Below are 25,238 nucleotides of genomic sequence, written 5' to 3' on the forward strand. Positions count from 1 at the left end.
AATAAACCGAGTGAAGAGGCTAAACTTCGCAAAAATGTATGTAAAACAGCCCGAATCATTTTGGAAAACAGTCATTTTTGCAGACGAGAGCAAGTTTAATCTTTTTGGGTGCGATGGAAAGGTCATAGTGTACAGAAAACCAAATACAGAGCTTGAAGAACGAAACACAGTTGCTACTGTAAAACATGGTGGAGGTGGTTTAATGGTTTGGGGGTGTATGGCGGCTTCAGGAGCGGGAAATCTTGAAATTATTAATGGAGTAATGGATCATAAGTATTACATTGACATTTTAAAGAGGAATTTAAAAGATAGTGCTGTAAAACTTGGGCTTGGTAATAACTTTCAATATTATCAAGATAATGACCCCAAACATTCTGCTTTAAATACCAAGATGTGGATGCTGTATAACTGTCCCAAAGTCATTAAAACTCCTCCTCAAAGTCCCGACTTGAACCCAATTGAACATCTTTGGGAACATCTCGAACGCAAATTGAGAACGCGCAATTTTTCGAGCAAGAGTCAAATGCAACAGGTGATAATGGAGGAATGGACTAATATAGACCAAAATATAACCGCTAAATTAGTCCAATCGATGTCAAACCGTTTAAAAGAAGTTATAAGACGCGGTGGTCGAATAACAAAGTATTAATTTTTTTAAATTATGTTATATATTTTTTTGTTTTTTTGCAATGATGAATACTTTTTTTGTTTAATTTTTTGTGTTCAGCTGTAAAATAGTTCTTTTTGTTCCAATAAATACTATTTTTTTCTTTAAAAACAATGAAATTGTGTACATATATATCACACAAGCACTACTGCATCATTAGTTTAATATGTTTTTATTCCAATTGTCTTTTGTAGACTTATTAAAAAAAAAAACATTGAATGATGAATACTTTTTTTGACCGCTGTATATTCTGAATCGTCTCGACTTTCAGAGTCTATCTAGCCATGTCCGTCCGTCTGTCGAAATCATGCACTAAGTTATAATACTCGGTACCACAGTAGTGGTATAGGGTATACAAATTTTATTCCAGAATTCAGTCAGAAATCGATAAGACTAGTCGGAAAGTCATTAAGACTCAAAATCAAAATTCGGTCGGAAGTCTTAACGACAACTCTGAATTCCCTTCCGAATTTCCCATAATTTTGGTTCAGAATTCTGTTAGCATTCTGTCAGAAACGTCAGATCCGATCCGATTTCCTCCGATATTTCGTTCCGAAGTTGTGTCAACCACTCCAGAAATCGGATCCGAATTCGGATGAATTTTCCGACTTTCGTACAGACTTCTAACCGAATTCTGAACGTTTGGTTCACTGGGTAGGCATGCAATGAATGGGCGTCTTCTTTACAACGTAAAATTTATTTCACAATTTGCGAAATTAGAACGGCTATAACTGAACTAAGCACCACTTACGAAGAATATTTGATTCATATAATAGTTAAGGGCTTTTTTGAAGGTCGACCATATACTCGTATGTAACAATAATAAATTAAACTCTTCCAAGAGGGTGACAACAAATTAATATTGTATATTCGCACATCCCAAGTTTGTCTGAATTATATGCCTAAGCATACCAGCAAAATATTTGCTTCAAAATTCAGGTATACTCTATTTTCTCTTTTGCCGAAATGAATTTAATAATGTTTGCTCTCTGTCTCTCTTATCGTTTTGCACCAAAGCTCTCCAAAAGCAAATTACCTTTTCTCATCAAAAATTATGAACACATAGGTATTATTTTTTTATTTTAATGGAAACGTTTTCTTATTTTTTTTTTTCATTATTAATAAAATGATTTAAAAACTATTTTTTGTTATATTGAACACAATACTTAAAATTTAATGTAACATTGTAAATCTTAGATTTAATGACGTCTTTCTATAGTTCTGCCCTTATCCAGCAAGTCGCGAAATGATTTAATTTCATGTCTTGGTATTTGTTGGCGGTATTTCAAACTCAGCAGACCATAGATAAAATCCAATTCGCACTCTTCGTCATGACGGCCCTCGGGCAATTTGGCCAGCAAAGCACGTTTATTACATATAAATGGGTCAATTTGTTCACTATCACCTTGCTTGGTCTCAAATATCTCCAAATAGATTTGATAAGCTGGCTTGGTGGGTGAGAAATGCTCCCTTAGCAGGACCATGGCTTCATCCCATGTTTTGGCTTCTCTTCGCACGCCCTTCCACCAAGTGGTGGCCAAACCATTAAAAAGTAATGACAAGCCTTTCAAAGCATCTTTGTCGGAGATTTGTTCAACTTCCTTATAGGTTTCCACAGCATCTATGAATACCTCAACAGCATCATGATCTCGTTGTCCCGAAAATCTTGTTGGACAATTGGCAAAACTTCCCTTTGATTTGACTTCTTCAGCTACTTTGTCGCGTTGTTCTGGGGCCAGAGAGCGTATTGTTTCGATCAAAATACGAAACTGCTCATCGGACATTTGTGTAGTAGTCATTGTTTGTTTTTGTTCTTGTATTGAGGCCCACTTGAGCGCAACTGCGGTCTGCGGTAGACGTTTGCAACGTAGTAACTAAAACTCGCGGAATGGCAACACATCATTTTTAAAATAATGCTCTCTTTTTCTCATTATGAAATTTACTAAGAAAAACATATGTACATACATACTAGCACACTTCTTTACGTGCTGGCCCCAAACAAAATGACTCACTTGGCATTTAGAGATGTTTACAATACAAAGAGACATGAGCAATGAGAGGCAAAATAAAGAGCATATGAAAAAAAAGGGTTGCCGGGGAGGGGTGTGAGAGATTTTATAAAAACTATGCTCTCACCTCCCTCACTCTCTACTATTTCAAAGGCAACTGTAGGCAATATGGTACATCTTTCCGAATTAGCCGCCTACTAATGCTTTAAAAATTAATTTCAAGTGTTTTATATGGCAAGCTCAAAGTTTGTGTGGAAAAGGAACACTTTTCCTGCGAATCCCTTAGATTGCCAAACAAAACACCTATTATAAATAATTTATTTGCCTAGTCCATTGGACTTTGGAAACATTTATCTTTTTCTACTTTGTATTTGCTAATATAGAATTAGATCATTTATTTGCGAAAAGAGTTGTTGTTTTTGGAGATAAAACTAAGGGAAATCAACAATAATTTTAAAATAATAGCTGACCCGGGCCCGCTCCGCTGAGCCTTTTTTTACTTTATATGGAATAAAATTTTCCTTGGAATATTTATTTTCGACAATTAAAGAGCTTTTAGTGAGACACCATGCTACGAAAATAGTATATCGCTTGACTAACAGTTTAATAATATAAGTGCCTTTATCTGAATCCCATATGATCTTTATTGGTCTATAAATTTAAGTTTGGATGCAAGGTGTACTCCATTCTTAAAATACTTTATTTCAGCCCGATATTATAATGATGTCTGATTTAGGGGTGTTTTCGGTGGTGAGGTGGTCTCACAGACACTTGGTCAGTAAAAAATTGCTGTTTGTGGGGTATTGTGGGAAAGGGGTAGGCCCCCAGAAAATTGGTCCCGAAAGTAGGTATCAATTCTTGTACCCCCAATTCCTTTCATTTAAGCACCACATTCGTTTTTTGATCTCAAATACTATTCACTTAAACCCCTTATTGAAAAAGCCAGCAAATATGTTCGGTTTGGGATGTGGGCCCTAAAAACTATGAATATCGAGGTCCGCTGTTTTTGTTTTGACCCAAATTGTCTTAGTGAGCAAATACGTCCTACTTGGGGGTTGTTATGGTGGTGGGACGTCCCCTAGACAGTTGGTCCCGAATGTCGATATCAGCTTCTTGGTCCTCTCCCAAATACCTTTCGTTTGAACTCAATTTTTCCATAGTCGGCAAACATGACCGATTTGGAAAATGGGGCGGCCACTCTGTGTCTTGGCTTTCAAAATTTATTTCAGATTCGTGTTCTACTCTAAAATACCTCTTATTTGAGCCTCATATTGCAATGGCTAGCAAATACTTCCTATTTAGGTGGTGTTATGGGGGTGGGGTGGCCCCAACTTAGAATGAACTTTAATCAAATATATAATTGTAATTTTGTTCGATAACCTTTTGCCATCTTCCTGGCAAATTTAGTATTCCACGCTCATAGAACTTCTGGCCTTTATCTGCAAAAAATTGAACCAAGTGTGATTTTATAGCCTCATCATTGCCGAAAGTTTTACCATTTAAGGAGTTCTGCAAAGATCGAAATAAATGGTAGTCTGATGGTGCAAGGTCAGGGCTATATGGTGGATGCATCAAAAGTTCCCAGCCAAGCTCACTCAGTTTTTGGCGAGTGACCAAAGATGTGTGCGGTCTATCGTTGTCCTGGTGGAATATGACACCTTTACGATTGACCAATTCTGGTCGCTTCACCTTGATGGCTGTATTCAATTTGTCCAATTGTTGACAGTAAACATCCGAATTAATCGTTTGGTTCCTTGGAAGCAGCTCAAAATATACCACACCCTTCCAATCCCACCAAACAGACAGACATATATATATATATATATATACATATGCAAGCGCATTTTTTGACCAATCTTACCAAAATTTTGCATAACTTTTTCCTCGACGACTACTACAATATGTATAGAGTTTGCTTGAAATCGGTTTAGATTTACATATGGTTAGGTTGAAAAGAGGGTGCAGATATTAATCCGCCCTATGCCACTATGGACATACACCTAAGCCTGCAATCGGGATGTTGTGCGCTCTAAAACCTATAAAGTATTCTCCCATCGCCTTAAGTCTCATAGCCGCAGTGGCTGCCTCATACTTAATCTGTATGTCAATGGGTCGGATATCTAGAATAGTCTCCAGTGCCCTAGTGGGCTTGGTCCTCATCGCTCCGCCTATGCCAATACAACATGTTCTCTGAACCTGTTGTATGGTCCTTATGTTGCACTTTTTTCCATAGCAGTCCACCAAACTACTGAGGCGTAAGTAAGTATTGGTCTAATCACGCTCCTGTAGAGCCAGTGGACTATCCTAGGATTCAGGCTCCATTTCGAGTCTACGGCCCGTCTACATAGTGCCCAACATCTCTGAGCCTTCTCAGTACGCTCCTGAATGTGACACTTCCAATTCAGTTTCCTGTCCAAGATCACACCTAAGTATTTGACCTTGTCAGATATCGAATCGTCTTAATGAGGAAACGTGGTGCGTTAAATTGGCCCACATTCGTCTTCCTCGTGAACGGGCATACTTCAGTCTTCTCTGGATTTACATTGAGACCTCTGGGTCTAGCCCAGTCCTTTTCGGCCCTTCTGCATAGTTCGTTCTGATCCTTACTCCTAAGAAGTACAAAACATCTTCTGCGTAACAGATGGGTTCAAATACCTCCTCAGTCAGCATCCGTAATAGGTCATTTATGATGGTCACCCATAGGAGCGGCGATAAAATGCCCCCCTGTAGCGGGCCCTGTGCCACTTTCTCCCTTATATTTATGCCATGGGACACACAATTTATCCACCTGTTCCTTAACATATGGTTTATCCAGTCTCTAAGGACCGGGTCCTCCAGGTACTGGTCTAAGGATTGGATCAGTGTGTCGGTCCGCACATTGTTAAAAGCCCCCTCGAGTGTGTACGTTTTGGCATCGAAGAATTCTTCTATTTTATGCATAACCTCGTGCAGGGCAGTCTCCACCGACCTTCCCTTGACATAGGCATGCTGTTTGTATTTGAGCAGTTCGCTGGATGTCATTCTCTTTATCATGGTGTCCACAATACGTTCCATGGTAACGCCGTAACGCCTCTCTCTGCAGTAACGCCGGAAATACTCCATCAGGTCCGGGAGACTTAAATAGTTTGGAGCTCCTCAAGGTTTCCTTCACTATAAATTCCGTTATTATAAACCTTCGATCAACGTCATTATTCCAAGATTCTGGTGTGAGTCCCTTCGTATCATGTGGAAAATGGGTTTTCATCCAAATCCTCAACACGTCCTCCGTTGTCTCCGCTCTCACTCCCATGTTGACTACTGAAGTTTCAGTTTGAACATGGATTTTTGAGAGAGACTTTTTATCTTGGCGGCGTCATAAACGCTATCGACCTGTTCGCAGAAAAGCTTCCAGGAGGCACATTTTGCCGCTCTGGTAATCTTATTGTATTCCTTGAGTCGTGTGTAATACACATCCCAATAGACTGCCGTTTTTTACGATGTGCTCTGTTATAGATTTACATATAGCTCCCATAAATATGTTCGTCTGATTTTGGGTAATTTGCAATAATGTTGTCGTTTTTCAACCGTAGTTAATACAGTTTGAACATATTTGCTCGAAATTTGATAGGGATTGTTTAATAACCCATTTGAAAATATCCGCCGAGAATGATAATTGTGCCCTCCAGAGGTTCAAAAAGTCAAACTGTGAGATCATATGGCGCCTATATCAGGTTATAAACCGATTTAGACCATACTTGGAATAGTTGTATATATGCAAAATTTCAACCATGTTGGATAACAATTACGCCCTCTAGAAGCCCAAGAAGTCTAATCGGGAGATCGGTTTATATGGCGACTATATCAGGATTTGGACTGAATTGGACCATACTTGACACAGTTGTTGGAAGTCAAAACAAAACACTTCCCACAATATTTCGGCTAAATCGGATAAGAATTGCGCCCTCTAGAAGTTCAAGACGCCAAGACCCAAGATCGGTTTATATAGCAGATATATCAGGTTATGGACCGATTTAAACTATACTTGGCACGGTTGTTAAAAGTCATAACGAAACACGTCATGCAAAAATTTACTCAAATCGGAGAGGAATTGCGCCCTCTAGAGGCTCAAGTAGTCTAATTGGAAGATGGGTTTATGTTGCGGCTATATCGGGTAATGAACTGATTTAGACTATACTTGGCACAGTTGGTGGGAGTCATACCAGAACACTTCAAGCTAAATTTCAGTCAAATCGCATAAGAATTGTGTACTCTAGAAGACCAGACCCAAGGACAGTTTTCAGATCATTCACCGATTTAGACCATACCTGGCACAGTTGTCGAAAGTTAAACCAAAACACCACGTGCAAAATTTCAGCCGAATCGGACGAGAATTGCGTCCTCTAGAAGCTCAAGAAGTCAAAAGTCAAGATCGGTTTATATGGTAGCTATATCAAAACATGGTACGATTTAGGCCATTTACAATCCCTACACTTATAAAAGTATTTGTGCAAAATATCAAGCTCCTAGCTTTATTCCCTCGAAAGTTGGCTTGCTTTCGACAGACGGACGGACATGGCTACATCGATTAAAATGTCATGACGACGAAAAATATATATACATTATGGGGTCTTAGACGCATATTCGCAGGTGTTACAAACGGAATGACGCAATTAGTATACCCCCTATCCTATGGTGGAGGGTATACAATTATTTAGAAATGCCATTAATATTGCAGATTAAATTTAATTCTACTCTTACTCATGTTTCTCTCATTTCGGGAACTTTTTTTATACCCACCACCATTGTATAGGAGTATACTAATCTATTCAATCCGTTTGTAACACCTCGAAATATTCGTCTAAGACCCCATAAAGTGTATATACATTCTTGCACGGATACCTAATAATAGGCCTCTAGGCTAAGGAAGTATCTGTCATCGAGACCTATTACGGTGGGGTATATCCAGAAGTCAGAGAATGTATGGACAATGTCTAGTGAGGAAACACTAAAACTGCTCGTTGATACACATTTCCCGGGAAATTCTCCAAGGGACAACTTGGCGCCAAAAGAGGTTGTCACTGATATGCATTCATCGGAGGCCATTAGGGAAATTGTGTCTGTGCCGAAAATCCTTTGGGCGATAAGAAGTTTCGACTCCTTTAAGTCGCCAGGCCCCGATGATGTATCACCGGTTGAATTACAAGCTGTGTCTGTTAGACTGGTTCCCTGGCTTAGGGAGATATACTCTGCTAGTATGCGAATGTCAAACATACCTGTGGGAGGGAGGACACGAAGGTAATTTTCATTTCGAAAACAGAAAAATCCTACCTACGCGAAGGGGAAAGATTTTCGTACTATAAGTCTGTTATCCTTTATGCGGAAGACTCTTGAGAGAATGATAGAAACATATCTTAGGGCAAAGATCCCTGGAGATCGCTCGTCGCGGCAGCAGCATGCATATAATAAAGGCAAATCCACTGAAACAACCCTTCACGACCTAGTCGGCTACATAGAGTGTTTTATCGCTGTCAAGGAATATACAATGATAGCATTTCTTGACATTGAAGGTGCTTTTAATAATGTAAAACCGACGTCAATCATAAAGGAGTTGGAGTTTCTAGGCATCAACTCTACCGTAAGAAAGTTTATTAAAATTTATTATTAATTATTATTTATTTGATAAAAATTTCTGTACCACTATTCCTAGATATCCCTGGTAACAGAAGTTACATAGACTTCTATACGGATAGTTCCAAACTAAACGACAAGGTGGGCTTTGGGGTGTTCTCTAAAGATCTAGAACTGGTCATATCGAAGAGGTTACCCGACCACTGCAGTGTGTATCAAGCAGAGATCCTTGCAATTAAGGAAGTGGTGGAATGGCTAAGATAAAATGTCATTACGACGATTGGCTTAGATATCTTCTCAGACAGCCAGGCAGCCATTAAATCCCTGGAGAACGTATTTCTGAACACAAAAACCGCCCATGACTGTCGCAGATCTCTCAACGAGATGGCTGAACAGTTCAAAATTCACTTGTTCTGGGTGCCGGAACTATCTTACACACTCCAGGGACACTGGAATCTATGCGTATGCCTCTAGCGACATGTAAGTTAAGTTTTCAGGACCAGGCCCGAAGGGAAACGAATGATAGATGGTCACAAAGAGGGAGCTGTGAGCATTCCAAAACTATGTTGCCTCATCTAGACTTGAAGAGGTCTACTGCTTTGCTGTCATTGGCTAAAACAGACGTCTCAGTCGTTGTGTCCGTCATGACAGGGTACTGTCTAATCGGAAAACATGCTGACAGACTGAGGGTTGCAAGCAACAACTTTTGCAGAAGCTGTGGGGACATAGAGGAAGAAGAGACTATAGAACACCTTCTGTGACTGTTTCCCGCACTAGCAGTTAGAAGGAGCCCCACTTTAGGTTCTCATTTCTTTGAGAACCTGTCTGATTTAGAGGATGTAAACATTCGCAAGTTATTGGGCTTTAAAGCGATCTGGATGGTTCAACGGTAGAAAATAGAAGACATTTTCCTTCTTCTGTTCCTGTGGCATCACAATGGACAAAAACGTCTTAGTGAGTCTGATGGCAGACTAACCACTTAAACCTAACCTGGCAAAATCCACCACGGGTTCCCAAGATTCGACCCGGCCGAACCTTTAGCACGCTTTTGCTTGTTTTTTTTTTATCAATTTGGAGAAGGAATACTATTGGGTTGCCCAAAAAGTAATTGCGGATTTTTTAAAAGAAAGTAAATACCGGCGTTAAAATATAATTTATTATTCACATGAATGTAATTTAAAAGCTATTCCACCCAAAAGGCTTGATGTTTCTCATCAAAAAGGTTTGGGTGTGCAAAATGACGTTATAGATGTTTTAAAAACAAATTGTGGTTGTTTCAGTTATTCTTTTTATTTTGCTATATCATGAAATTCTACAAAGAAGAGAATCAAGCGATTTGTTATTTCACAAATTTCGAAATATTACTCATCGCCGGCAAGAGAGAAAACCCCACACACATCCAATTTTCTAATAAAGATATATGACAATTTTGCTCTCTTTAATCGGATTGCCGGTGCCGGTTTCATGGGTATAAAAGGCGAAACTCGAGGCTAAACAAGTCAGTCTATCTACGACCAGCAAACATTACCCAATGTTCAATTGGAGGCAACGGTAAAGCTACAGAGTTTTAAAGTGTAACATTCGCCAGCAAAAAGCACAAAGTGGCTTTGTTATAAACTACAACTACTCCGTCGTTATCCAACATCTAATAACAAAAAGAACAACAAATCAAAATGGCTCAAATGGTTCAAATGACCACTGAACAACTGCAACAACTCATCGAAGCCGTACGCGTATCGGCTGCTGCCAATGGCGCTGCCGCCGGTGAAGCCGCTGCGGTGAAATCCAAGGGCAGTTTCAGCAATTGTTCCTCCCGTTTCGGTGGCCAAAGAGATCATGAAGCCGTTGAGGAGTTCATCACCTCCATTGTGACGTACAAAGAAATCGAATGTATCAGTGACGAAGACGCCTTGAAGGGCATTTCTTTGCTTTTCTATGGATTGGCCTCCACCTGGTGGCAGGGAGTGCGTAAAGAAGCCAAGACCTGGAACGATGTTCTGGCCTTGATTCGTGACCATTTCTCTCCCACCAAGCCAGCTTATCAAATCTATATGGAGATTTTCGACAAGAAACAGGATGAGAGCACAGCCATCGATACATTTGTGTGCCAGAAGAGGGCGCTATTGGCTCAATTGCCTGACGGTAGACATGATGAGGAAACCGAAATCGATTTAATCTATGGCCTACTCAACATTAAATATCGTAAGCACATTGCACGCCATGACTTCAAGACATTCCGCGAATTGCTGGAGAAGGGTCGTATCATCGAACACAACATGATGGAAGACCAAGCAGAACAATCCGGTCCTGTCCGTGGCGCCAGAGGCACAAAACGTTGTACTTATTGCAATTTCCGAGGACACAAGTCGGAAGAATGTCGCAAACGCAAGTCTGCGAACAACGACGACTAAACTACAAAACTCCAACCAAAAGAAAAGATGATGTCACCAACGCCGCCACTGAAATCCCCAACAACTAGCTTATAATTAGACACACGCACACATAGTGAATGGTCAGCAGTAAGTTCAGTAGGAGAGAAGAGTGTAGTGACATCATAAAATACTCAAAAAAAAAAAAAATGCAGGCAGAGTGCAGAGTGTTCTTCATCTCCTCGCTCTGGCAGAGAACTTTACCTGTGTTTTCTCATTTTCATTTTCAAAATTAAAATTAACAAATTTCTCCCATAGGTTTCTCTGTGGTATGGCCTAAGAGTTTTCCATGACGAATCTGGTGTGTTTTAGTGTTTCATGTATGTGGTTGATGTGAAATATTTAAATCGCTTGATGGGTTATGGAAGACTTTTTTTGTCATGCAAGGAGTTCACCTTATAATTTTGCAAGGCTTTACACGCCTTCTCACGCTGTGTTGCACAAACCGGCTCTACAGGCTATGAACGCCTGGCCCCCCATATCTACTTAATCGCATAATTGGATTTTATCTAATTTGATTGAACATTTGTACCACAACACAATTATAAGCCGGATATCTTTAATATCCAAGCCCGAGTGCTTCCAAGGCTTCTGGTTGACAGTTACTTGCTTTTTAGAATCTCTATGTATGGTGTTCCAGGCTGTGGGCAGTTGTAGGCGCAAAGGCAGGAAGAAATTCTTTGTCTTTGTTAGCCTTAGACTGCTTAGGCTGAAGAACATCATGGATCAAGTTTTAAAAGCTAACCTAACTGTTGACCACAAAGCCCGAAGAAGTGCTAACCCCGTTGTATTCAGGTGCCATTTGCGTTAGAATTAGGAAAATTAATTCATTCAAAATTCTGATTGTTTTTAACATTTTTGCAGGTTCATTTTTTCCCCCTGGAATTAAATGAATTTGCAATAATTTTTGTAATAGTTAATTTTTTGTTTGAAGAAATTTTCCCTTATTCTGCGCATTTTTCACCTGAATGCGACAAAAAACCCCCCGCTGCTTTGAAATATTTTAAAAATATTCTGGGATATGATAAACGCAGTGAATTGAAGTTTTCTCTTTTTTAAGGAGGCCATCTCTTGAAGTTGCAGCTGTTCCAAACCCTCGGGTGAGGTTCGGCTTCAATGGAGGGAGTTGGGCAAAATTTAAAAGGTTTACCTCAAAACTCACTGAGGTGTTAAGCAGTTTAAATTTTTTGAAATAATTTAAAGTAGCAAAAAATTAATTTCGCATTGGCGAAATTTTTGAACTTTATCAAAAAGCTAACTTTTGACAAGTTAACAATTTTATTGAAAATTGTACTACAATGGCTATGCTGTCGCCATTCGTACAATGGTCACGCCAACGCGAGACCCTAAGATTTGTTCTACAAAACATAAAACTTCGATAATGGCACGGCCAAAACCCAACAGCTAAGAGATACGCCAAGGCTAATCAATAACCTCCTTATTTGCCATGGCTTCTCTAGCTGCCTTCTTACACAACTAGAGTTAATGTTTTTTATAAATTTAATTGTATTTTTATAAATTCAGAAGTAGCCACACAATAATTTGTTACAAACAACAAAAATGTAAAAATCAAACAAATGATGCGTCAACTGGAGGTTTTAATGGCCCAGGGGGTGAAAGATCATATGAAATCAGCCAATGCCAGTGGCAACCACTCCATTGGAGCGACATTGGTCTTCATGTGTTTCATAGCCTCCATCAAATAAATTATTTGATTTGTTTTTTAACCCTTGCTACTCTTTCGAATTTTTACCGAAAATCTTTTAATTTATTTTTTCAAAACTCTAGTATGATTTTGTTTAAACTCGAGCATTGTTTTAGATGAATTACTGTTTGATGATGGAAAGACTGCTGTTATATTAGATTTAAGTGTTTTTTTACAAAAAAAAAAAAAGAAAAAATAATAAGAAAAAACAAACAAATTAAAAACATCTAAGTAATAGCAATGCTATTGAACAAAACCAAAACTTTGTGTTTTATTGTCCATATATTAAAGGGAACAATGGGTGGTAAGCAAAAAAAAAAACAAACTTGAATAAAAAACTTTTGCCAAAAGAAATCAAAAATAATATTAACAATAATATTAACAATAATATTAAATAAAAGAAACTAATATTAAAAATAAAATTTAAAAAAAAATTAATATCCTACAGAAAAAGAAAAATATATAGACATTTTTTAATAGAATAACATGTTAAGACAAGTTTCTACAGAAATTTTGACAAAAATGGCTTTGGCTCAAAATATATAAAAACTAGTAGGTTAGGGTAGATTAGGTTGAAAAGAGGGTGCAGATATTAATCCGCCCCTTGCCACTATGGACATACACCTAAGCCAGTAATCGGCTTGTTGTGCGCTTTAAAAACTATAAAGTAACATCTAAAAAGAAAATTTTAAGTTAGGAAATCCGTGCTACTTACAAAATCCTTCATTGTTTTCAATACCATTCCCCTAAGTTGGTTCATGTCTGATATTGTGACTCCACCTATGTACCGGTATCTGTTGGACGCGAAAGCCGGGCGATGACAAAGGAAATGCTCCAACGTCTCATCATCTTCCCCGCATGCCCTACACATGCTATCACTTGCCGCACCGAGTTTATATAGGTGAGCTTGTAGTCCTATGTGTCCCGTTATGATGCCAATAGCTATACTGACCTCCTTCTTGCTTCCTTTCAGTAATAGCCTCGTTTTCTCACGATCTGGATCCCCCATACTAGTTTTGCTGTCCCTCAGACCGTTTCGCTGTTCCACAATGTTGCATGCGCATTCGTCGCCCTCTCCCTCAGCTCGGACTGCGTCGACCCGAAAGTCTTCGGGTTAATTGACTGCAGTCCTCTGGCCTTCACCGCCAAATCGTCTGCCCTTTCATTTCCCCTTACTCCGTTATGGCCCGGCACCCAAACGATGCGGATTTTCCCATCCTCAGAGAAGGCGTTAATCTCCTTCTTATACTGCAAGACTGTTCGTGACCTTACCGTCCTGGTTGTTATTGCCATTATGGCAATTTTACTATCGGTAAAGAGGTTCACACTCGACGTCCTCGGGTTAGCACCACACCACTTCACGCATTCCGTGATCGCCCGGATCTCCGCCTACAGGACCGTATTATGGTCAGGCAGTCAGTCCCTGGGTTCTCAATGTAAACCCCCAGGCCCACTCTGTCCTCTAGCTTTGATCCATCCACGTAACATGATCTTCCTGATGGCAATACTAGGGTTCCGTCAATCCAAAACTGTGCCGATGGCAACAGTGCCTCGCACTCGACTTCAAGGTTCATCTCAGGTAACCGATCGGAAAGCTCTTCCTTCCTTCCAGGTTTCCTATCGTGTTTCGATAATACCGCGATGGTATGAGCTGCTCCCATCCTCAATCCATTCTTCCATCGCCTTAAGTCTCATAGCCACAGTGGCTGCCTCACACTTAATCTGTATGTCAATGGATCGGATATCTAGAATGGTCTCCAGTGCCCTAGTGGGCGTAATCCTCATCGCTCCGCCTATGCCAAGACAACATGTTCTCTGAACCTGTTGTATGGTACTTATGTTGCACTTTTTCTCCATAGCAGTCCACCAAACTACTGAGGCGTAAGTAAGTATTGGTCTTATCAGGCTCCTGAATGTGACACTTCCAATTCAGTTTCCTGTACAAGATCACACCTAAGAATTTGACCTTGTCAGATATCGAAATCGTCTTATTGAGGAAACGTGGTGCGTTAAACTGGTCCACCTTCGTCTTCCACGTGAACAGGCATATTTCAGTCTTCTCTGGGTTGACATTGAGACCTCTAGGTCTAGCCCAGTTATATGCCATATGCAAGACCTTTTTGGCCCTTCTGCATAGATCGTTCGGATCCTTACCCCTTAGAAGTATTATAACATCGTCTGCGTAGCAGATGATGGCGATAAAATGCCCCCCTGTGGCGTGCCCTGTGCCACTTTCTCCCTTATATTTATGCCATGGGACTCACAATATATCCACCTTTCCCTTAACATATGGTTTATCCAGTCTCTAAGGACCGGGTCGACCCGGTACTGGTCTTAGGATTGGATCAGTGTGTCGGTCCGCACATTGTTAAAAGCCCCCTCGATGTCAATGCATACCGCCAGTGTGTACGTTTTGGCATCGAAGGATTCTTCTATTTTATGCAAAACCTCGTGCAGGGCAATCTCCACCGACCTTCCTTTGACATAGGCATGCTGTTTGTATTCGAGCAGTTCACTGGATGTCCTACTCTTTATTATGGTGTCCACAATACGTTCCATAGTTTTGAGTAGAAAGGACGTAAGGCTTATGGGTCTGTAGGCCTTTGGTGTCGCATAACTTGCCTTGCCGGGCTTGGGTATAAACACCACCTTTGCCTCCTGCCAAGCTTTCGGAGTGTATGAAAGTCCTAGGCACGCTGTGAAAATTTTGGCCAGACGTGGCGCCAGATATTCTGCCTCTTTCTGCAGTAACTCGGGAAATATTCCATCAGGTCGGGGTGACTTAAATGGTTTGAAGCTCCTCAAGGATTTCTTCACCATAAATTCCGTTATTCCAAGATTCCGGTGTCTCCGTGAGTCCCTTCGTATCCTGTGGAAAATGGGTTTTCATCAAAAGCCTCAACATGTCCTCCGTTGTCTCTGCTCTCACTCCCATGTCGCCTACTAAAGTTTCAGTTTGGACATGGGTTTTTGAGAAAAACTTTTTAATCTTGGCGGCGTCATTAACGCTATCCACCTGTTCGCAGAGAAGCTTCCAGGAGGCACATTTTGCCGCTCTGGTAATCTTATTGTATTCCTTGAGCAGTGTGTGATACACATCCCAACAAACTTGCGCTTTTTACGACGTACTCTGTTAAAAAGTCTGCGGACCTCTTCTCCAATATTGCGAATCTCCCCGGGATCCATGAAATTCATCAGTAATTCGGTTCAAAAGTGACCATTTTACTGCATTATTACTGAAAATCGGACGAACATATATATGGGAGCTATATCTAAATCTGAACGGACTGAAGTGTCCGTAGCCGCCACATGACCAAATAGAAAGCTCCCTTAGCCTCATATCTCTTGCTCGTGTCCTTTTAAGGTTTCAGTAGCGGGTTGAGACTGCCCATCTTCCAAACATCGGGTACTATAATAGTGTTCAGATAGGCTGAGGACATTTGTAAGTTCATCGACTCCAGGCAGATCCAGATCCTGCAGCATAAGTCTAGAGATCCTGTCTGGAACCAACGCCACGCGCGACTTGGCAGCACAGATGACATTTTAGTCAATTGATGTTTTTTAAGATGTGTATAGCAGAAGCGAGGACCAAGTAACAATTGCAACAAGCGACTGCAGAAGTTGGCAAATTGCCTCGAACCAGCACATTCCATTTATAACAACTCAAGATAGGTTTTTAGTCAATTGATGTTTTTTAAGATGTGTATAGCAGAAGCGAGGACCAAGTAACAATTGCAACGAGCGACTGCAGAAGTTGGCAAATTGCCTCGAACCAGCACATTCCATTTATAACAACTCAAGATAGGTTTTTAGTCAATTGATGTTCATTCAATCCCATGGCAGCCGGTTGTACGTACCGGATTGACTCGATGGACTTCTTCATCGGCAAGGGCTGCCGCCTCAGTGTCTAACTCACTGCTACAACAACAACAACAGATGACATTCGAAGCTTCGAGCACGATTGTTGTTGTTGTTGTAGCAATATTTTGTAGACTGAAAGACTCCATCGGGCCAATGCGGTACGTACAACCGGCTGACATGGGATTGCACGGTAATTTGTGATGACTGTTTAGCGGCATGAATATACGAATGGCTCCCCTTCTAGCCTTTTCGGGTCCATAACTTGGCGTTTATCTAAGGAAAATACCTCACAAGTATCGCCAGCATTTTCTATTTTAAACAAAACTGTTTTCCAAGCAAGCAAATATAAAACCTACCAAAACAAAAATCAGCTGTTTTTCTGCAAATTTTCATTGTCATTTTAAAAAGAGTAAAAAGGCTCTTACTCTCCTGCAAATTTTTACTGGAAAAGTACTACGATATGCCAAAATATGCTCGTCATTTTGATTTGTCTTCCCCGAAATTGATAACTATTTTGTACAGTGAAGTTTATACATTTCATTTGTTTATAGTCTTACTATAATAGATGTCAATAAAGTTTCTCAAAAATACAGAAAAATATTCCCATTAAAATACACATTTTTTCGTAATCATGTTTAACATATAAAACTTTTTAATCACACTTTTCGTACATATAGCATTAATTTAGGCGGTTAATTTCTCCACCAAAATTTTAAAAGTAGCGGCTGTACCAGATTCGGGCAGTTCCGTTAACACCGACCGAGTGGTACCATTTAAAACACTAACTCGCGGATCTATGGGCACCGTCCCCAAATGTGGTACTCCAGTCAATTTGGCCAATTCCACACCACCTTCTGTCGAAAAGATATTTGTACAATTTGCACAATGTGGGCACACAAATCCACTCATATTTTCCACGATGCCCAAAATCGGTATGCCAGTCTTTTTACAGAATGTTATTTCTTTGCGTACATCATCCAAGGCTACACCTTGAGGAGTGGTAACAATAATAGCACCATCACATTTCACCTCACGCATACATTCCATTACGGTGATGTGTTCATCTGAAGTACCAGGTGGCGTATCTATGATCAAATAATCCAGTTCATCCCATTTAACATCGGTGAGAAACTGTTTAATCATCATGGTCTTTTTGGGGCCACGCCAAATAACAGGATCATTGCGATTTTTCAGTAGAAATCCTATGGACATAACAGCCAATGTTTTGGTGTCATCCGTGTAAATAGGCACCCATCCTTCGTCGCACTGATAGATGTCACGACCTTCTAGGCCCAAAAGATAAGGAACAGAGGGGCCACATAAATCAATATCCAAAAGACCTACCTGTTGCAGAGAATAGAAATTATTATAAGATATGTGGTCAAGGAATGTATTTTAGTTACCTTCAAACCGGCTTCCCTGAGTGCCAACGATAATTGGGTGCTCACTGTAGATTTGCCCACTCCACCTTTGCCAGATAGTACCAATATCACATGTTTCACTTTATCCAACATTTTACCCAAGGTATTCGCGCAGCGGCTTATTTTTTTCCGTTCTTAAAAACACAACTTGCCTAATCGGCTGTTAAATTTGACTCGATTAGTCGATTGCATTTTGTATTTATTATCGATAATTTGTACTTGCTAATTCACTATCCCAGTACGAACGAGCTATCGTGCAAACTCCGATATAAAAAGGTGAGCTTAAAGGCTGGTACAAAGATATATTCATTTACATGTAGTGGCAGTTGCCCAATAACAAAATATTGAGTGCATTATCTGTCAAAAACAGTGATTAGTGCAACTCTGATTTTGATTGTACTCAGCTGTTAACGGTACACTGCTAGGTAATAATGTCATGATACCACGCAAAGCACTTATGGGTGCTTAGGCAATCAGATGCGTCCTCATGAGTTCTTTGAGTTGAGTTACATACCATGCGTCTTTTGCTGGGCACGAATTTTTAAAAATTAGCTTATTTATCTCATTTCCAAAACTAATTTCGATGGAAATTGGCAATGATGTGGTTTAATATGCAAAAAAATTTTGAACATTAAGCATATTCCAATCATATCTTTTGCACCCTAAAACGGATTTAATGTTGAAAGTTGAATAACTTATTCTGTCAGGTGCATGCGTGCATTTGTTGTAAAACTCACACAATACAAACCAACCTATTTAAATTTTTTCTGACGTCCACTCGTAAGCACACATAAGTGCTGCGCGAGGTATGTAGGTCCACCGTTACTGGACAGGCAAAAGAGTTAACAAGGATTGTCAGTTTTATCATTGATAACAGAGCTTATAAACGTAAGTTCATTGGCATGAACTCGATGCTTATGCCTATATCACAGTTAGATCTTTTTATAAAAATGGAAAACAATTGTTCAAGTACAATTGCAGCAATGAATGTAAGTACATAAATGAATAACAATGAGTGTTTGTTTTTGTACGAATCATATTATTTAAGGTTTGTTTATTTAATTATTTTTTTGTCTTTTTGCTGTCTTCTGGAAGAATAAAACAAAAAGTTTCTGGTGGCACAGACCATAGTTACATAGTGGTCCAATTCCAGACACCTCATATACGTATGAGTTGGAGTATTTGTTTGTTCGACTTGCATAGCGTTTATTAATACATTTCCGCAAGACTTCCTTTCAAAAATGTTTAATTCTTTGACGACTATTGGGGAAATAGTGAACCAGTTTGGGAATGCATATGTCAGCACTCATGACATAATTACCAGGTAGTGTACCGTAATTAGCTGACTAAAATTTTTTCTCGCGAAGTGCACTATCTGTCAACGACTTTCGGTTGTGTGTGTGTATTATAGTTCAGAACGATACACACACAAGCTGTGTTCGGGAATTCAAAAATTTTTACAAATTTGCAAAATTTTTACTGGAATTCGTTCGCGTATTTTATTTGCCAGCAGAAGAGAGCGCGAGAGAGAGCAAATTTTGACAGTTCGAAAATGAGAACCTGCAAATTTCTACTGGGACTTTTTTGCCAGCAGAAATTTGCAACTTTGAACAGATGTTTTGTAAAGGTCAGCTGTTTTATGAAAATACAAAAGCTAACACCAAAATGGATCAAAAAAGCAGAGATAAGTAAAAAATAAAAATATTGTTTGTTTCATTTTTATTTATTTTTAATGAAGATTCAAGGCAGCAGCTAGTGATCAGGTACAGAAAACTTGCCAAATGAAGTTTTAATTTTCGGCAAGTCGGTTGTTCTATTGTATATTAGAAGGTAAGTGCAAAATTTGCGTAATTATTTGGAAAATCTTGGAAAATTAAAACATTGCATCCTTCTAGACACCAAGAAAAGAGCAATGAACGGTATCTTAAATGTTTTGATGGAATCATCCTCATCAGAGAGCTACGATGAAACCAACACCGTTTCTTTGAATATGTGAAGGAGTCTGGCTGGGGGGTTAAAAGTTAGGCACAGTGGGATTGGAAAAAAATAGTGCAAATTAGTCTGCTAATTGTGAACGGATACATATATCTTCAATGAAAACTGTGTCCGTAGCCGCCACATGTCCACACATGTCCTCACACCATGAAAGAAGACAGTTCTGTACGACTTCCCCTTGCTCGTGTACTTTCCAGGTTTCAATAGCGGGATCGCACTGCCCATCTTCCAAACATCGGGTACTATAATAGCGTTCGGAAAGGCGGAGGACAGTTGTAAGGTATTCGACTCCTGGTTCCAGTTTCTTCAGCATCAGTTTAGAGCTTCCGTTTGGAACCAGTGACTTGGCGCCACGGATGACATTCGTAGTTTTATGCGCTGTAAATTGTGATGGCTATCCAGCGGTACGGAGATCACGGTTACTACGAATGGCTCCCCTTCTATCCTTGTCACTTTCGGGTCGATAAATTGACGTTTATCTAAGGAAAATACCTCACAAGTATCGTGCGATCATTGTCTCATGAACTTTTGGGTCAGCAAAATAAAGCTTACTTTTATTTTTGTTTACATTCTTGAATTTAAAGGAGAAGTCAGGAATGGTAATGAGTTGCCCAAAAAGTAATTGCGGATTTTTCATATAGTCGGCGTTGACAAATTTTTTCACAGCTTGTGACTCTGTAATTGCATTCTTTCTACTGTCAGTTATCAGCTGTTACTTTTAGCTTGCTTTAGAAAAAGAGTGTACAAAAAGTATATTTGATTAAAGTTCATTCTAAGTTTTATTAAAAATGCATTTACTTTCTTTTAAAAAAATCCGCAATTACTTTTTGGGCAACCCAATATTTTTCAGTTTGCCTACTAATGTTTTAATAGGTCTGTTCGCGTACTTTTCAAGTAAAAATTTGCAGGAGAGTAAGAGCCATTTTACTCCCTTTAAAAAATGTGAACGCGAACGACGTCTATGGAAATTTGCAGAACAACAGCTGAAATTTGTTTTGGATGGTTTTTTATTTGCTTGCTTAGGAAAACAATTGTTTAAGAATAAAATATGCTACTTGTGAGATATTATCCCTTAGATAAACGGCAATTTATAGACACTAGAGTTACAAGGCTAGAAGGGGTGCCATTCCCGTGATCTCCGTGCCGCTGGACAGCCATCACAATTTACCGTACATGAACGCAAGGCGCTGGTCCCAGACCAAATCTCTACACTGATGCTGAAGAATCTGGTTCTGCTTGGAGTCGAGTACCTTACAACTGTCCTCTGCCTGTCTGAACACTATTATAGTACCCGATGTTTGAAAGATGAACAGTGTGATCCAACTTCTGAAACCTGGAAAGACACAAGCAAGGGGGAGACGAAGAGACCGATCTCCCTTCTCTCATCAGCAGTCAAGACGCATGACGGAGTACACCTCGCGATCCTCCCGTTGGACAATTTCCATTCGGCGAGCATCAGCATGCATTTCGAAGGCTGCTTTACACGCCATCACCGTACATAAAAATAGAAACAACGTTCCCTTGTTGGCAGCACTTGGTGTGGTGACAAAGAAACATTGGACTAACCACCTAATGCTTCTGAATATTGTGGCTGTATAAATTGCTGCGACCACTGACGTGAGGCTTTCTATTTGGTCATTTGGCAGACACTGTGTTATCATTGAAGATATTTGTATCAGTTCACAATTGGCAGACTAATTTGCACTATTTTTTTCCAATCCCACCGTGCATCACCCCCGAATAGGACGTATTTTCTGACCATGGAAATATGGGTCTCAAATTAAACGATATTTGACTATAGAATACTAATTTGGAATTCAAATTTGCGACCACGTGTTTGGGGGGCTGCCTCTTCCCAAAAACACTCCTAAACAGGACAAATTTACGATCATAGCAATATGGGGCTCAAATGAAAGGTCTTTGGAAGAAAAGCAAGAATCTGATATCAATATTCGGCAAAAGTGTCTATGGGGCCATCCCACACCCACAACACCACCTAAATATGACGTATTTGCTGACAATTGCAATATGGGGCTCAATTAAGAGGAATTTTAGAGTAAAACACGAATCTGATAGATATTTTCAGAGCCAATCACTGAGTGGCCGCCCCATCCGCCAAAACACCCCCAAAAACGAACATATTTGCCGTCTATGGAAATATGGGCTCAAATTAAAGGTGATTGGGAGTAGACCACGAATCTGAAGTCAACATTCGGGACCAAATGTATAGGGGACGTCCCACCCCCATAACAAGCCCCAAATAGGACGTATTTGTTCGCCATGACAATTTGGGTCTTAAAGAAAATGAGCTCGATATTGATAGTTTTTAGGGCTCATAACCCAAACCGAACATATTTGCTGACTTTTGCAATAAGGGGTTTAAATGAAAGGTATTTGAGATAAGAAAACAAATTTGATATCCAACTTCGAGACCAATGGTAATATGGGGTTCAAATAAAAAATGATATCTGAGAGCAGAGCACAATGCTGATTTATTTTCAGGGCTCAGTGTTTGAGGGACCAGCCCACTCCCCAAAACACACCTAAATCGGACATATTTACCGACCAGGTCAGCGTGGGGCTCAAATGAAAGGTATTGGGGAGTAGAGCATGAAATTGACACCCACTTCCGCGACCAATTATCAGGAAGTCTACCCCTTCTCCAAAACAAACACGAATTATTTACTGACCATCGCAATATGGAGCTTAATCAAAGGTATCTGGGAGTAGAATACGAATCTGATATCCAAATGTGGGACCATGTATTTGGGGCACCGCCCTTGCCCTAAACACCCCACAAAGAGTAATAATTTACTGACAATGGCAATACGTGGCTCAAATGAGATTAGAGAATGAATTTGATAACAAATTTTGGGGCCAAGTTAGTCAAGCGATATACATACATAGATATACTATTTTCGTAGCATGGTATTTGACTATAAGCTCTTTGTCAAAAATAAATATTCACTGGATAATTTTGTTTCATCACAAATATAAAACACATTTGCAATCCCATGACAGCCGGTTGTACACACCGGATTGACCCGATGGAAACTTCATCGGCAAGGGCTGTCGCCTCAGTCTCGTCTTTTTTCGTCATGGGAGAGACACATCCCGGATTGCCTTTTCCGTACGCTTCTGGTCCGTGCCGGGATCGAAAAGAACCCCGGACTCTGGTTCTGTTCGGTTTGCCAGAACCGTCGTCATCGGTCGGTTTCGGTGAGGTGTAATCGGTGCATGGAGTGGGTACATTTCCGATCTTGCTCTGGCCTTACGTCACTACGGGAGTATAGTCACACTGAATATGTTGCAAGGAGCTGTGCGAACATAGGCAGCAGTGGGTCACAAGCGTCGTCGTCTTCTGCGTCCTCGTCGTTGGACTATGTGTCCCCCCCAACCTGTCCCGTACGGCAATATAAGGAAAAGCAGCATCCTAGCCCAAATATTGCCAGGCCAGTGCCGGGAAATGTATAATTTTTGGAAATAAACTGCAACGGTCTCTGTGGCAAGATCGATGAGATTGTGGATTTTATGAGGAGAAAAAGCTGACCAACACCTGCAGCTTACACCGTTGTCACGGATACAATGTGCTACGTAAGGATCGCTCAAGGAATGGAGGTGGGGGATTGGCTTTCGTGATACACCATTCCGTGCAATATAGATCCATCTCGCCTGCGCATGGCTCTAGGATAGTCAACGAACATAAGCGGAATTTGTGGCTGAAACACTTGGAGCAATGTAACTTAGGCACCGGTTTAGACATGCTGTGGTCTACTGTTTAGTCACTCTCGAACCCCTGTAGACGGGATGACAGGACCTCAGTCACTTTTGGCGAAGTAACGCTGACTGATCCGAAGAAATGATAGTCAACGAACAAAAGCGGAATTTGTGGCCGAAACACTTGGAGCAATGTAACTTAGGCACCGGTTTAGACATGCTGAGGTCTACTGTTTAGTACTCTCGAACCCCTGTAGACGGGATGACAGGACCTCAGTCACTTTTGGCGAAGTAACCGTGACTGGTCCGAAGAAATGCGCCAGGTTGTTCAACTGTCAATTTATTGTGCATCCCGAGAGTGACAGGGCATGGGGGAGAGCCTTTCGCCGTATTCGTGGTCTCCGAGCCGATGGACAGCCATCACAATTTACCGTGGGCGAAGTTACGAATGGCATCCGTGGCGCCAAATCATCCAAAGCGTTGGGCCCCGACGGAATCTCTACATTGATGTTGAAGAATCTGGATTTACCTGGAGTTGAGTACCTTACTACTGTTCTCAACCTGTCTTTGAACACTCTTATAATTCCCGATGTCTGAAAGATGGGCAGAGTGATCCCGCTACTGAAGCCTGGAAAGGACCCGAGTTTGAGGGGTCGTACAGACCGATCTCCCTTTTCTCACCAGTAGCAAAGACGCTTGTGGCATTACTCCTCCCGAGCATCGTAGGAGTATTTCCATTCTCCAAGCATCAACATGGATTTCGAAGACTGCATAGTACAACAACTGCTTTGCATGCCATCATCGCACACATTTGCCGTGGCTTCAATCAGCCCAGGCCATGTGATAGGACGGTCCTCGTGGCACTGGACCTATCGAAGGACCTTCGACACCGTCAGTCATGCCAAACTATTTGAAGACATCGCCAACGCGTCCCTCCAGCCAGGCCTGAAACGCTGGGTCGCGAATTATCTGTGTGGTCGCCAGTCATTTGTGGAATTTAGGGATAGGAAGTCGAAGCACAGTAGAGTGAAACAGGGAGTTGCCCAAGGTGGGGTGATATCTCCGTTACTGCTTAACCTCTACCTATCCTCCATTCCACCCCCTCCTGACGACATAGAGATCGTACCATATACGGACGATTGTACGATCATGGCATCAGGCCCCCACCCATTGTTGACATCTGCGATAGGTTGAACGTCTACCACATATTGCGCTGCAAGATATCTGAAGATATCTGCCACCAAATCTTCAGCCACATTATTCACTACAAATACGCGTGAGGTGAATACTTAGCTGACTGTGATGGTCGATGAAAAAATGATTCTGACCATCAAGTGTCCCAAAATACTTGGCGTCACATTTGACAGCTCTTACACATTCTCCCCACATGCCACAGCAATTTGCAATAAAGTAAAAAGTAGAAACAAGGTCCTCAGTCACTTGCTGGCAGCACTTGGGGTGCAGACAAAGAAACCTTGTTGACCATGTACAAAGCAATTGGCCGGTCTGTGCTAAGTTATGCAGCGCCACTGTGTTCACGTCAGCTTTGCGACACAGTGGAATAATATTCTGATCCGTCAGAATGCTGCTCTCCGAACTGCGACTGGCTGTCTCCTCAGTTCTCATGTGGACCACCTCCATCAGGAGACAAAGATCCTACCAGTGCGAAGATATAACTACATGCTGTCTAAGCAACACATTTTGGGCTGTTATCGCAGAAACCATCCAAATCATCTTGTGGATAGATATCCACCGCCCAGATGCCTTTAGGTAGATCTAAATGATCTAGAGCGTGAGGTTCAGCATTACAAGAGGGAACCTCTAGAT

At 40.7% G+C, this 25,238-nt stretch overlaps 3 protein-coding genes and 1 long non-coding RNA gene across 4 annotated transcripts; 2 read left to right on the plus strand and 2 right to left on the minus strand.

Moving 5' to 3' along the window:
- Nucleotides 1-1,736: 1,736 nt before the first annotated feature.
- LOC106082500 (activity-regulated cytoskeleton associated protein 2-like) lies at nucleotides 1,737-2,602 on the minus strand. The gene has a single exon (XM_013245047.2). The coding sequence runs from the start codon at nucleotides 2,464-2,466 to the stop codon at nucleotides 1,867-1,869; it is 600 nt and encodes a 199-aa protein (XP_013100501.1). The 5' UTR covers nucleotides 2,467-2,602; the 3' UTR covers nucleotides 1,737-1,866.
- A 7,162-nt stretch (nucleotides 2,603-9,764) lies between these two features.
- On the plus strand, nucleotides 9,765-12,679 carry LOC106082504 (activity-regulated cytoskeleton associated protein 1-like). The gene has a single exon (XM_013245059.2). It carries the CDS (start codon nucleotides 9,957-9,959, stop codon nucleotides 10,692-10,694), a length of 738 nt encoding a protein of 245 aa, XP_013100513.1. The 5' UTR covers nucleotides 9,765-9,956; the 3' UTR covers nucleotides 10,695-12,679.
- A 4,228-nt stretch (nucleotides 12,680-16,907) lies between these two features.
- LOC106082503 (cytosolic Fe-S cluster assembly factor NUBP2 homolog) lies at nucleotides 16,908-17,858 on the minus strand. The gene is made up of 2 exons (XM_013245058.2): nucleotides 17,682-17,858; nucleotides 16,908-17,622 (listed from the first exon to the last, which is right to left on the minus strand). Exons 1-2 carry the CDS (start codon nucleotides 17,790-17,792, stop codon nucleotides 16,963-16,965), a joined length of 771 nt encoding a protein of 256 aa, XP_013100512.2. The 5' UTR covers nucleotides 17,793-17,858; the 3' UTR covers nucleotides 16,908-16,962.
- Nucleotides 17,859-19,422: 1,564 nt separating this feature from the next.
- Nucleotides 19,423-20,261, plus strand: LOC131998529 (uncharacterized). The gene is made up of 2 exons (XR_009398765.1): nucleotides 19,423-19,529; nucleotides 19,595-20,261. It is a non-coding gene; the product is annotated as an uncharacterized LOC131998529 (long non-coding RNA).
- The last annotated feature ends 4,977 nt before the right edge of the window (nucleotides 20,262-25,238 follow it).

Source organism: Stomoxys calcitrans, chromosome 1 (assembly GCF_963082655.1).
Source record: "Stomoxys calcitrans chromosome 1, idStoCalc2.1, whole genome shotgun sequence".
Classification (NCBI taxonomy): Eukaryota; Metazoa; Arthropoda; class Insecta; order Diptera; family Muscidae; genus Stomoxys; species Stomoxys calcitrans.

Coding starts and splice junctions, on each gene's coding strand:
- LOC106082503 (XM_013245058.2), bottom strand. CDS start 17,792: ATGTTGGATAAAGTGAAACATGTGATATTGGTACTATCTGGCAAAGGT. Junction 17,623..17,681: donor TCAGGGAAGCCGGTTTGAAG/GTAACTAAAATA, acceptor TCTCTGCAACAG/GTAGGTCTTTTGGATATTGA.
- LOC106082500 (XM_013245047.2), bottom strand. CDS start 2,466: ATGACTACTACACAAATGTCCGATGAGCAGTTTCGTATTTTGATCGAA.
- LOC106082504 (XM_013245059.2), top strand. CDS start 9,957: ATGGCTCAAATGGTTCAAATGACCACTGAACAACTGCAACAACTCATC.